The sequence below is a fragment of the Nilaparvata lugens genome, chromosome 7, assembly GCF_014356525.2.
Source record: "Nilaparvata lugens isolate BPH chromosome 7, ASM1435652v1, whole genome shotgun sequence".
NCBI lineage: Eukaryota > Metazoa > Arthropoda > Insecta > Hemiptera > Delphacidae > Nilaparvata > Nilaparvata lugens.
The window spans coordinates 33,997,554-34,012,930 of NC_052510.1; the positions used below are offsets into that span (position 1 = coordinate 33,997,554).

The following is a 15,377-nucleotide window of genomic DNA, read 5'->3' on the forward strand; positions in this document are numbered from 1 at the left end:
CTCACGTGCATAGATTTTTCACAAATTTAAATATGTGGAATGGACTTGCCTTGTGTGTCCTTTGCCTTTTTCTGGTGGGCTGCTGTTGTCCTCTCCAATAGGGATATTTAATTTAATAAATCATGTCATAGAGCAACTTCACTGAGTTAGGTTCATTACTTATTAGGAATTTTCAAGATTTAAACTTTGGTAATAAATAAAATTAATTATTGTAAGGGATTCAGTCTACTGCTCTCATATTGGTTGGTGTCTCAGTCGATCTCTGGCAAGCAAGTGGGCAGTTGATCTTCCCTTATTCATTTTCGATGATACTTCCTATTTCTAAATTTACATAAATTTGAATCTCCTATTGGTGGATTTCAACAAATCCACAATGACACAATTTAATACTGTCAAATAGTTCACAATACAAGGAGGTTATACATGAATATATTTACACTTAAATTTTATTTTATACTAGTAATAGATTTTCATACACTCTACAATAATTATACATTTTTATTATTTTAAAAAATATAACGTGGTGACTTTTGAAATAATTATTTTTAGTGCCTAACAAATACTGAGTTCTAATTGGTACATCACCAGATTTTTGTACAAAATGTGCTAATGTGTTAGTACACCTAATAAAACTAGATCCCACTTCCCTTTTATTTTTATTATGTTTTCATGATTTTTATTTGCTCACATACATACAATAAATATTTATATTTGCTTTTAAATGTTTATATCCTTTATTTTCTATGCTTAAATCTACAAAACCCTTTTGTCTTCATTTTAACAAATACCACCTACTTGCAATTATTTTGCTAGAAAGTATCTGACTGAATTGCAGATGTACAGCTTGACCATTATTGAAATTGCCGACAAGCATTATTTACAAAGAACTTGACCTCAAAAACAATATTATTATTTTTATTAAATAATTGAAAAATGATTTCCATTTCAAATTGTTATCAATAATCTTAGCCTTTATAGTCGTTATCATCTTATCTTCATCATCAACTGATAATACCATTGGTGATAAACATTTTTGGTTTTCCTGAATGAGATCTAATAATCAATTTCAATTATTGAATTATTTATTTAATGAATTTTTACTGGTACAAAAATATACTGTTATAACATTAACAACATTTTACAATGAAAGAAGTGATTGTATTGATTTATGTAGTTGTTCTGAACAAAAATCACAGTTGAAGTCATCTGTCCCTTTCTTTTACATGTACATAAAAAGGAAATTGATTTTTACTATCTGAGTCACTCCAAGGATATAATAGTCTTCATAGTATCATCCATAAAAACATAGGGTGATACAAATCAATGTTTTTTACATTAGACATCAATAAGTGAGAAACATTGAACAGTAAACATCAATGTTTTGTCTGTCGATACCCATCCCTAATGTTTACTGCACCATTGACATTATCAAACTGGATGAATGCAGATCAATGCTGCGTTATTTATAGTAAGATAGTTAAGGGATGATGCTATATAGACTTGTTGGAACAGGATTTGGATGCTGATAGAGACTGGTCATGTGATATGGTATGTGGTCATGTGATAGGGAGGTGGAGTGGGGGTCATTGAAACAGCCTTTGTTGAAACAGCCTTCGTTGAAAGCATAGCAAGGTTATTTCTTACCTATATGAGGAATAATAATTTTTAATACTTTTTTATACTTTTTATTTTTTATTAAATTGTTTTTCAGTTTTTTAAAATATTTTTCCTTTGACCTTGAACTTTGACCTTGCATTAGCTCATGTGAAGAGCCTTTTTCATACTATTTGTATTATATTATTTATACTCTGCATGTGAATGAGGAGAATAAATTCAATTTTATTAATTTAACCCAGAAAATAAAAGTATTTGAGTTTATTTTCTCATATCTGCCAATTCTTTCAAATTATTCAGATAAGTCTTGTCTAACATTTTATTTACCTTGAATCTCTGGAATTGAATATAAGATTAGACAACTATGATAGATAACACCAATAGTAAGCATACATGTTGTAACATATATAGCACATAACAGAAAACACTTTAAAGTATGTAATATAAATTAAAACAGGAGACACAATACATAAATAGATGTATTTGTGTTCACTCACTGCTGTCTGCTCGTTTGAGGAAGGGAACTCAGTTCTCGAAAATTTATGTTTCTTCAAGTCTTCAAGTGTTTTCAATCTATTTATGTATTGTGTCTCCTGTTTTAATTTAAATATATTGCTAATTTATAAGAGAGAAGTAATGACTAACCTTTTCAAGCGTCAACATGATTTCAATACGAGTCTGAGATTCGGCGCTTCTGAGAGCCTTCACCAGGATGGAGACAGTCTCTTCGTAACTGCGGCCCATCATTCGTCCCAACTTTTCATACATACTGCCTACACAGCAAATTGCGGCTCTGCAAATAACAAAACAATCCTGAGAATAGAGTCGCGCTGATAAGCTATCGCTTAGTTAAGTGAAGAATCATGTGCATGCTACTCCCGTTGAAGGATGGCCACTTAAACCATCTCCTGTGAATAGGATTCATGAGTTGGAAAATAGCTTCCAGGTGGTTCAGAACCCACCTAAACCAGTAGGTCAACTCATCTCTCATTATCATCCGTTTCATTACCACGAACAAGCCTAGAGATCATGAAGGCGTCACCCTCAAAAAAATAAAATAAAATAAATGCCAAATATAAAGAAAATAAAAATCTCAGTACTCTTTTTTTGAACCTCCTTCGTGCTTGGGATTGGGGCTTGCAATTATTCCCCATGAACGAGGAATTCCCAGTAAGCGCGAGTCATAAGCTAGCGTTGATTACGTCCCTACCCTTTGTACACACCGCCCGTCGCTACTACCGATTGAATGATTTAGTGAGGTCTTCGGACCGGTGCGCGGAGGCGGTTTACCGCTCCCGATGTTGTCGGAAAGATGACCAAACTTGATCATTTAGAGGAAGTAAAAGTCGTAACAAGGTTTTTCAAAAAAGGGTACTGAGATTTCTTTATATATATATATATATTATATATATATATATATATATATATATATATATATATTACAAGTAGCCCTATACAGAAAAGAGATAATAAATGCCAACTTTAGAATTTTATTATACAACTAACTTGTTAAAGAATTTTGCATGCCTATTTGCAAGACGAGAAAAGTAATTAATATGCAGCAGATGTATACATAGTAGGCTACAATGATGGCAAGGAAAGTTAACAAATCAAATCTTTTGATTCAAAAATGAAATATTTCATCACTAACTGGGGAAGTAGTTTCTAAAATCGGATATTGCTGATTTATCGATTTTTGGATGTTCTATTTTTCGTCGTCCTTATGAATTCTACCAGATTGAACGGAACTTGAAAAACAAATGATGTGTGCACAGATATACATCGTGTGCTTGCCAAGTTATGTTCAATATTTATAAGGACTCCAGAAATAGGACGTCCAGAAATCGATTTATGTATAACTAGACTAATCGTACTGAATTTATAATAAATGTTTTCTGTTATAGTCATAATCTTGTGGCGTGCCGACTGCAACATGCTAGAAAGAGTTCAAACGTGTAAAAGTCAAGCCACATGAGGCGTTTTTTCAGTAGGCGCGAGTAGACAGGAAACTCTCCAATTGGCTGATTGGGTTGGCGTATTGAGAGGCTCAAATCTGAGAGCTGATAGTCCTGCCGTGCCGTGCCGACTCGCCTGAAAAACGCTTCATGTGGCTTGGCCCTAATACTGTGACCGAAGTTTCGGAGTTTTTACTATACAGTATCTTGTAAGCTTGTAACAACTGTAAGCAAGATATACCTTTTTATTAGAGATATTCTGTATATAGGCTTGAAAAAGTAGATCTTATAATTGCAATATTCACTGCATGATTTAATTATCTATAATATAAAAAAGGAAATAATCGTCTTACATATGTACGGGATAGGGAATTCACGAATGACGCATCATCACGACTGAACTACTGAACTGATCAACTTGCATTATTATCCCATTGCAATTAGGCCTATTTTCATTGTTATAAATCAATTAATTCTAATTAAATAAATAGAACAAAGTTATTCGATTTGTGATTCAAAGTTAAGGCAACTATAGATCCCAACCAAACAGGGCATACTCCAATTGATTCCGTAGCTTAGTTGATAGCGCGTGCGCGGTTTATGGATCGAAGCTTGTGGGATCGAGACCTATGAAACTCACTTATTTTGCTGGAACTCGTAAAAAGATTATCCACTTAATTTTGAAAAAAATGATAATAATTATTCATTTTTTTATGTTCATAAGAAGATTGCATTATTTTCAATACCAAATTTTCCCTGGTGCAAAGCACGGGTTAACTTCTAGTCATAAATAAAGTTGAAAGTTGGATAACAGGACAAAAAAAAAACTACCCAGTAGCAGATACTTCTAATAAGCGGTTACATAGGCTAGACTTACAACTTAGTTGGTAAGAAACTAGGCGAGTCGTCTTTGTTCTTCAAGATGTCGTTGCACTTGTTGACGGTGTCGAAGAGCAGAAAGGTGTCGCCGACACTGAAGAGCGTTGCCAGGCAGCGGGCCAGCAGCCGGCGTGTCGGCGGACCTGGGCATTCCTGCACCAGCTGCATCAGCTGCTCCACCAGCTTCTTCTGGCATCCTTTTATATCCGCCTGCAACCAACACAAATCAATACATAACAAACCCGATAATTGCAACCAACACACACAAAGCACAACATTACAATATACAAAACCCTCACATAGTTTACTTTTTGTCATAGTCATTCAATCTCAGCTGTTTTCCATGCATGAAATCAAGCCGGTAAACAGCTGTTTGCAGAACAAATAAACATATGATTCTCATTGCAGCATGGAAACATTACAATGAAAACATATGGTTTCATTACAGTTGAGTATGTTTCCTATAGTGAGGTCCACGTTATAATGGCAGTGTGTGATTTTCAATGGTGTTGCTGGTGTTGCTATCCTTGTCTATCATTTAAACAAAGCAAGATGGTGCTATCTCTTTCGCGCTTTGCGATGTTGCCACATCGTATATCAACAATGTAGAAATTCAACTAATTGACAAAATATTTAATATCAATCATGAAAATTTATTATTACATCTTTAAAAAATATATTTTCTTGACAAATAAAATATAATTAACTATTTTCAACAATAATGAACAGTTGAATTCATCAGATATACCTGTATCAGCTGCTTGGGTGGCAAGGCTGAGATCTGGCAACCCTTTTCTCCTATCTACCTATCCTACACTGCCATTATAACGTGCACCTCACAATAGTTCCGAAATAGGAACAGCAAAACTGCTACAAAAAAACCACCTTTAGTGCTCCAGGTGGAAGTTTTGTCAACTTCCACAAAATTCCTGATTCGGAATTTGTAAACTAGGTTATGTTTATAGAATGATTGTAGTAACTTCAGCACAAGCAGGTAATGTTTTCTATTTCTCAATTATTCTTCTTTAGATTATTATGACAAAAAATAGTGTTCGTTACTTGGATGTGAATGTCTTTCGCAGTGCTCGAATGAAATTCTAGTCTCGGCTAATGCCTCGACTAGAAACATCATTCTCGCCTGCAAAAGACCCCTTCCCATCCTTGTGACGTAAGATACTATTACCGGAAATACAATGAATATCAGATCTACCATTAATAAGGACGTCAAGTTAGTAGGAGTACTGGCTATTTACTATTCAATGATAAATTGTTCCTCACAAATGTGATTTACAGAAGAAAATGATAAATAATCACAAGCAGGAAGAAGGGAAACTCTAGTTTCCAAGTAGGAAGAGGGTAACGCCTCGCGAAGGAGATATAATAAGTGGCAATTAAGTTGGTGAATGGTGAACACAAGAAAATTATAAATCACAAGTAGGAAATAGGGAAACTCTAGTTATCAAGTAGGGGGTAATGCCTCGTAAAGGAGATATAATAAATGGCGATGGCAATTAAGTGAGAAAGGTTGAAGTTCGATTCAAAATAAAACGTAGTGAAAGACTAACCAAAACATTAGTCTATGGTAGTGATAGGCGATTACTCAAGTTTTCTCCTGATGAATTCAGAAAAACACTAATACTATCGGACAAGAAACCGAAGCGATACATTTGTCAAGTTTACATACATTAAATAGGCTTTACAGAATCAACAATCTACAGTCAAGAAATGATAGGTTTTCCTTCTGCTGTTAAAACTGATAATTACACTTCAAAATTTACAACATGACACATACATTCCCACAGTACACCAGCACAACACTACTAAAATGTGAAATCAGAGAATATTAAAAATAGAGAGTGAAATACGAAAGTAGCTGGAGGAGAGTTGAACAAACATTAACCAGAGTTTCATAAGGATCAGTAGCATTTCAAGTAAAATTCAACATGAGCAGCTGAAATCATTAGTTTCAACAGAATCTCAGGAAGAGCATTCTTTTCAAACTTATGAAAAACCACACTAATCAAAATGATGAGAAACAATATGTTCATTCGATTGTCAGGAAAAACCTTATTGTAGTTGAGTCTAAGAAATGAGAATTATAATCACGACTCATATTGCAAGCATTTTGACTTAAGTACCAGCCAATTTCAACATGCATGGTTGAGGAGTAGAAAAGCACTATTGTAGTTGGTAGTGAGTTGTATCCTGAGGCAGAAAAGGTATTCTCTCCGGTGTTTTTCAAGCAGCTCTCGAAATGAATCTTGGAGAGTCTCAACCCAACAAACCAGTACTGAGATATGCAAACGGGTTGAAACAGAAAGGGTGGTAAAGAGAAATAGAAAGAGAGAACACAATGAGCAAAGGCAGTACTGGTAAACAATGGTACACACTCTTCGAACAGTCGACAAAATGTAAAAAGTAAGAAATATTCTAGATCAGATCATTTCAGTACAACAATGCTTTGATTTTCACTTGTAAAGCATATTCAAATTACACCAGCTTTACAAAAATAGCTATTATGCAGTTTCTTCTTCATGAAGCTTGATTACAGAGCCATAGGTCTATTATTATGCTTCAATTTTATTAGATGTTATGATAATGTTAATTACAATTCCTATCAAAAAGAAACCTATTTTCTTCACCTATTGTACAATTTTCATAACCCCTTCAAGTGATTGAGTAGGCATTTTTTTTTACTTCTCACGATGAAAATAGACTACACTATCGAAAATAGAGGTGAAGCTACACTGAGCCTATACCCTTCATTTTTTAGCAACACTACTAGTTTCAACTCTTCAAGCACCACTTTCAAGTGTGATTGTATAATTGTAATTTGAATATTGAATAGACTAATCAACCAATCATACTTTATAAGTACTTTACTTCATAATTCCTGTACCAAATATAAGTACTACACTTCATAATTCCTGTACCACATGATAATAATCTTTGCAATAAATCCTATTAACTGCATTGACAGTTGGAACAAAACTTTTTCTAGGCTCACCAAAGTTTACTATTGTTGTGATTAGCAAATTCCCGTGATACAAATCGATGTTTTCTTATCAATCAATTTTGATCAATGTTTGCAATCTGCTCAATTTCGCTGACCTGGGAGAAGTGCATTAAATGTGTGTTTGATTGGCCAGCAGCCAGGTTCCAGAGAAAGTTTTAACTGGCATCAGCTGTCCGACCTGTATTGAGGCCCAGACTGCAAGTGTTCTTGTTCAGGAAAGCTCTCTGTCATTTCGTTAATGGAAATTTGATAAAGTGAGCAACAAAGGAACAAGAAACCCGTAACTCCTTTGCTCCCACTTATCTTGACACTTTGTCTTAATTTGCAGCGCAGCGCTCCTTTCAACCTACAAACGCTCCAGTTCCAATTTTTTGCAAAGTCCTTATCACCTCCAACCTTCCGGTTTCACGGCACTAATCTGCATTAAAATCGTCCTTGAATCGATCTCACTCCTTGTTTATAACTACCTTGAATCTCTAGTCCACCATGTTTCACATAACGTATCTCTTTAAGATAAAAATACTTGAAAAGAGTCAATTTTCTAACAAGTATCGATACCATCAATAATTTACAATAAATATTATCTATGATAAAAGGAAGAAAGGACTAAGGGAAAAAATTCTATATAGTTTATTGGAATCTCTGTTTCAGTCACTCTATTACAATAATAGTAGGCCTATTCCATGTTTTACAAACAATAATAATTTAGATGTTACAAGATAACTAACAACATTCGAGTTGGCTCAGACCGAACTTGAACGACTGAATTATATCATAGATTAGAGATAGCATAAGAAGATACTCCATGGTATAGAGCGTTTATGTTCACATTTCACTGTTAACTGAAGCCGATAGTCCTAGCAGTTCTTTTTCGTGAAGCTATGTGATCCTCATACTTACAGTGAATATAATTATAGCCTCTGTATTCATACTGTGCCGTTCTTACACTCTCACCCGGTTAAAACAGTAATAATAGACAAGAGTAGACAGTAATCGGCTTGAGTTAACAAAAATTGGCTTGAAATTTGGAACATAAACGACCTATATCTTCTTATGCTATATTTACTGGATAGGATAATTACTTTGGAGGGAGGATGTAGAAATAAACATTTCAAAATATAATTTTGAGTGACGCAGCACTTCCTGAATTGCAGTCTCGATTCTCTTGATCCCATTTAAAACCATCAATTAGTAATTGAAAATTTAAATGAATTTAAGATTGAAAGAGGTTTTACTCATAATGAAAAAAAGTATTGTACGCGTGGTTCTAGTAACTTACCGTGGCAGCAAGGTATTGCAAACATGTACATGTATCTTGAACACGTAATACAATGAGTCACATTGAATGAAAAAGACTGAGAAATTGTCAAAAAACCACTTATTATCAATAAATCAGTGGTTTTTTGACAATTTCTCAGTCTTTTTCATTCAATATGCATAATTACCACAATATCAACTTCTCAACTACACAAAAAGGAAAAAAAACAATGAGTCACGTTTAACAATTCAATAATTCGATTTTCAACAGTTCACACTTTTGATGAGTGTGTGTTTTTCAAGGTGTTTATTTATTATTGATCTGACTGATCAATCAATTTCAGAGCTATTGTTATAGACAGACCAATCAGAAGTTATTGTACCACCGTACTAATTCATATTCAGTTGGTTTGAGCTTAATCTTGTTTCTTACAGTTTCATCATTTAATAAAGTTGATTGTAAAAAAAGAGGAATGAGCTTATCAAGCTTCTTCTAAAGTGAAATCTGAAAGAGATTAGATACAGTAATGACAATAAGCAGCTTTTGCCATCAATCTTGGAAGAAGAAATAAATGTCAATCGACAGTGACTGGCATTTCCTCGGATGCAGCTGATTTTCAACAGACTAGACGTTTTCCGTCTGTCTATTATTGATTAGAAAAGCAGCGGAATAAGAGGGAGAAGTTGGAGAAAAAGGAATACTTTTATGTCTCAAATCCCAAATATGATAGTACACGTTGTTGGAAGAGTGGAAATATCTCAGACCGTGATCATAATGGAGATTGTGTGGGAGTGGGACGGAGTGATGCAGATGCAGAGTGCAAAAACAGGGATATAAGTATTAGACAAGGAAAGGAAAAGATAGACGGTTATCGAGTGGGGTGGGGACTTTGGGAGCGGAAATAATGCTCCAAGGCAGTGAAATATGAGAAAATTCCGGAAGAAGTTAGTCGAGGTATTAGTTTCGAATGTGAAAAGTTTTATGTTCGATATTGCATTAGAAATGATAAACTTTTTTAAATGAGGGTCATAAAGCTGAATTGCCAACCACCAGCAAATTCTTGAATTATTTGAACTTTAGTTATTTTGTTCATGAATACGAGAGCATCACATTAAAGTTGACAATACATCATTTTTGAATAGGATTAATTATTCTCCCAGATCAACTTTGATATGATAAACTTGAGACCTATCCTCTTTAAAGAACTGAATGCGTTAGTTTAGATTAAAAAGAAATGCTCGTACTCTGATAAAATTGAAGTTATGGTCAGAATCAGAGTAAAATAAGAGCTTCGATTACTCTTCTCCGGGATAATAAGTCCTTATTTGCGTTATTTACATAATATAGTGAGATACCATGATACTTAGAATCCGTTAAATTAGGCAAAAAAACGTCATTTATGAAAGAAGGCTTGGTTACTGTAGTGAGATTCGCATTATAAAGTCAATGAAAATTATAGGACTACAGGGTTGCAGAGTCTCATAGCCTCAACTCCTTCTAGAGTATAGCATGCTTCAAGCCATCCCGGTATATCTAATATGATATTAATTATTTCATTTTTGTCAATAGTGATCAATTATATTTTATTCGTCAAGAAGATCTACTTTTTCATAATTTTCTAATAGAACATTTTCATAATTGAAATAAAATAATTGATTTTTGGTAGTTTATTATATTTCTACTAAGTTTATATAAAATAGTTTGCAACATTGTGGCGCTAGAAAAGAATAGAGCTATCTGCTTTGTCTAATGAGAGACAAGGATAGCAAACCACTATTAATCAGATGCTGGAACTTTCCTTACCAAATCCATAGAAGATTATTATTAAAGCCTGTGAATCAGTGAAGAACTGAAGATGCAAAAGGAATTTAAGTTGACTAGACGCTAGTATCAATGAACGATTTCTGAGAAAGGTTTCAAAGGAACTGAATTCAAGTTTATACTTTGACATGCAAGCATTCTCATAAATCCGTTCCTGAATTCCAATATTCTTGAGATAATCTTAGAACTCAACTAATATAGTCATACTTTTATTCACAGTATAAAATCGGGGCACCGAGCTTTGCTCGTTATTTATTCATTGATAAACAGAACTCAATTCTTAAAAATGATTGGGGAAGGACTAACAGACACAGCCCAAAACTTATTATTCCCCGAATTTTGATTTATTCACTATAAATATTCCAAAAAGTAGCTTATGTACCATACACTTGAATTCAGGTCAAATTTTCAGGCCAAAGATTTTTGAAAACAGAAAAGTTCTAATTTTGTTTGCAAACCAAATTGAAAAACAAAATTACACTCACTAATCACTTAAAACTGTAAAATAATGATTAACTTTGAAAATTATGATATACTCTAATTAAGAATGATATACCAGGTCATGTCAACAAATCAGATTATTTTGATCAAGTCTATTAAAATTTCTAGATCATATTTCTCGTGAGATACGGTGAGCTGATTGATTATACAGCTTATTGATAAACAGAGATGATTTTTATAATAAGGCTAGCTTTACACGCATTCGGTTTCATTTGGTTCGGTTCCTTTTCGTTTCGGTTCGGTTCGTTACCGAAAACGAATGAGGCTTTCATACATGTCATGTTCTAATTCGTACGGTTCTAATTAGGTATTTTCTTCTCAAACACAGCTGTGTTTAGATTTTCACATAGTCCAGGCGCTGGCTTACATTGAGCATACATGAGAGAGGCAGAGAATTTGACTTCGGATTATTGTTAGGGGGTCTTTAGTGTATATGAAACTCGATGTCGTCACGTCCCAGGGTGGTCGACAGCTTGGGGGGGAGGGGGGTAAGTTGTAAAAAACGCGCGTTTATAAAATCGCCTGTCCTGCAGTTACTATTCATAGTACAGCTTTTGATTTTTTCTCAATATTATGTACACATAACTGGCTTTCAATGTGGTCCTATACATTTTTACGATAAACCGCATAGTTTTTCCGTAAAAAAATAAAATATCTCGAAAAATGTATTTTTTTATTATGGACTTTTTGTTATTTCTCGAATATTCAAGTAATTAGCCGACTTAGAGGAAAAGGCTCCCAATAAACGTTGTAGGCCGTTTCTTGCTGAATCCAATGATATATATAGTTTGAGGATTACGATCATAGATGCGGCGGTGGGAGGGGGATAAGTAGCACTGTTATGCTACTCCCCCATGATTAATGCGCGTAATGGCCTGTCTATCGCATCGCTCCTACTAGTCTATGCATTCAAATTATGTATTTCAGGAACGCTATCTTATGTATTTTCGGTCGCTGAACACGATTTTTCAACTCTCAAGCCTTAATAATTGATAATTCTCATCATAATATACTAATTATGGTCAAAATTACAAACTTCATCTCATTCTGCAAGGAAACTAAGAAATGACTATTTGAAATGAACGAAACTTGGGTTTCAAGAAATATATTAGGATAGAATAAAGATAATATTCATATATGTTTATGTTCTATTGTTTTTATCTCAAATTAATTTATTGTGATGTACTGCAGGCTAAATTATATAAATTAATTGCACACTGGCCACGCTTACTTGATATAGTGGTCAGTTAATTTCCAAGAAATATTTGTGGAATTTCTTAGTTCTTCATGGTGGAAATGGAATTCATCATTCATTCATTATCATAATGATTATGTTTAGTATGAAAATGTTAATCTTTCGTGAATCTTCAGTTTGTCGTGAACTTTTGAGAAATTATATTCAATATAATAATAGATATGTGTCAAATCAAAATGAAATGAAAATTTAAATATTCATCCATGTTATTTCTAACAGTATTATTATGATGATATTTCACTAACTTTTGATTGATTCATCCATTATGGTATTCCCGTTTTGTAGACTGTTTATGGTAGACTGTTTTGAAATGGTAACAAGTTATTCAGTATCAAAATTTGGGATTCGAATAGTTTTAGGCCATGCCTGTTATTCATTCCCAAACATATTCATATGATTTGTAATTTTATCCACAAATGAATGAATTTATGTATTCCTGCACGTAGCTAACGTATGGATTATTCCTTTATAGATTCTTGCATGTCACATTAATAAATCTCTGCCACAGATTTAGAAATCAAGTCTCGATGGTTTGGAGAGCATATTATTGGAGTGATTCTTTTACTCTGCTGCTTCTATTATGTTCACTACCTTTGTTTGATTTTAGACCATAGACATGAAAAGCTATGTCCACCTGTATCACTCCATCTTTATTGAGAATTTTCATAACTCTTCTCATCACAAAGTTACCATAATCTTGCAGCGTATTGAAGTTTTAAAAAGTGAAGTAGGAGTTGAATTCAGGAGAGCCATGTCATCATTATGCGAATTTGTCAACGATATTTCGGGATTTAGTCAAATCCACAGCTAGTTTCACTTACAATTTTATGGGCCAAGATTAAGAGTTTTTTTTCAAATATCCATCAGATGTTGACAGAGATTGCGGTTATTGTAGAAATGCATGCTGCACTAAAACTTCAATGCTGAATTATCTTTAAACAGCTACCTAGTAAAAATACAGAGATCAGATCTTTTTGTTCTAGAATTAACTAAGACTAGGATTTTTGTTTGATTGCATCGTGGAGAATGAAAGAACTCTTTTTCTTGTTAATTTTGGATGTTCAGAGAGATTATTTTTTTAATTGAAAATCTGTTCCTTGTTTTGACACATGGTATATAAACTTCATCTCTTCTCTCCATTGATGAAATCATGTAATATTCGTGGAAAAATAATAATTAAAAAATATAAATTCTCCCTGAGTTTTAATTTGTATCTTTCATATTATTTTTTTAGCAAACTATTCATTGAGAAAAAAATGTTCCTGTGAACTAACAGAAATGAATTGACCATATGATTTTGACTTGGAAAATTTTGAAACAGATAATCACGATATCAGGTTAAAATAAAAACAAAAAATCTGGTGTGGCGCACTCACACACGCACACACCTTTCCTTGCAGTTATGAAAATTGATCACCTGACGCTAGTCTTCCTGCGCTTCTCAAGTCTTCTATTCAAAGATTTGAGCCAACTGTTGACAGGGCAATAACGCTGGAGACACACGAGGTCTGCTATCTGTTCATAGTGAAAGGTTTAATAGAATCAACAGTTGCCAACAGTTTGCAATTGGTTAATCTCGAATTTCGAGCTTATTTTTAATTTTAGGTGAAAATGTTACTGAACATTAATTGTAGAGATTCTCATGCTCAATCGTTTCCACTCGAATTTTTTGTTTAAATTGAATCTGAAGCCTGATAATTGAGAATCTAAAATCAAACTTTGCATAGATGGGGCGGAGCTCCTGAAATTTTTACAGATATGGGACTTGTGGCAGTTGATAGAGCTTATCGATGACTATTTTAGGTATAACTTTTATCGAAATCGTTGGAGCCGTTTTCGAGAAAATCGCGAAAGACTCTGTTTTTGACAACATTTTATCCATTTCTGCCGCCATCATCAATCGCATTTGATTGAAATTGTTCGAGTCGGATCCTTATATTGTAAATTCAAGTCATTCCGTTAATTGGGAGATGAGATATCGTGTACACACACACACACACACACACACACACACACACACACACACACACACACACACACAACACACACACACACACCACCACACACACACACACACCACACACACACACACACACACACACACACACACCACACACACACACACACACACACACACACACACACACACACACACACACACACACACACACACACACACACACACACACACACACACACACCCAAAAACCACTTTTTTGGACTCAGGGGACCTTGAAACGTATAGAAAATTTAGAAATTGGGGTACCTTAATTTTTTTCGGAAAGCAATACTTTCCTTACTTATGGTAATAGGGCAAGGAAAGTAAAAAGGCAAGAGTGAGTAAAAGTCTTTGTTTTTTCCTGTTTCCCTAGCTACGAATTCGAATATGATGAAACCTATTCGTGTCGAGGGGGTGTTCGGTGCTATGCGGTTGCTATTCGGTACCGAATTCAAACCGAGTCATCGTTTCACACTTATCGGAATTTGCCGAAAACGAAACGAACCGAACCGCAAGTGTGTGGAAGTAGCCTCAAGCTAGCACCGAATTGAAACCTGATGGAATTTATTAGAGTCAAGTGGGTGTTCGGTTTCTATTCGGTACCGAATTACCGTTTCACACTTATCAGAATTTGCCGAAAACGAAACGAACCGAATGAATGTGAAACTAGCCTAAGGGGTTACCGAGATGCATAGCTTTGAATATAAAAATTGGCCTTTTTTGGTGTATTGGAATATGGGCTTAAGTACACTCAACAATAAATTTTTAATTTTTCCACCGAATTCGACTTATGATACATGATTTTTGGACCGCCTTGAAGAGCCGAGAAGAATGAGGTGTAGTATGATGAAATCTGAGCATTTTGTCGTAAGTTATAAGGGTTTGAAATTTTGATCCTTGAGGTGTCCTTAAGCGCGCCTCTCCACTAGGAAATATTGAAATGAAGTGTATCTAACGGGTGATTCTCGTAGAAAATAATCTCATGAACTTATATCATTGTGCTAAATATAAATGTGAGGGCAATGTAGTTGGTGATGATGGTTGAAGCTGAAAATGAGGTGTTTTTCATAATAAAAGGA

At 34.3% G+C, this 15,377-nt stretch overlaps 1 protein-coding gene across 6 annotated transcripts in view; it reads right to left on the bottom strand.

Moving 5' to 3' along the window:
- LOC111054394 (HEAT repeat-containing protein 5B) overlaps nt 1–15,377 on the bottom strand; it is a 170,947-nt gene that overhangs the window by 122,270 nt on the left and 33,300 nt on the right. For all 6 annotated transcript variants that reach the window (XM_039432602.1, XM_039432598.1, XM_039432601.1 and 3 more), the window contains 2 exons: nt 4,447–4,658; nt 2,260–2,407 (listed from right to left, as the gene is read on the bottom strand). In XM_039432602.1, the coding sequence (XP_039288536.1) occupies nt 2,260–2,407; nt 4,447–4,658 (360 nt within the window). The remainder of the gene's footprint in view (nt 1–2,259; nt 2,408–4,446; nt 4,659–15,377) is intronic.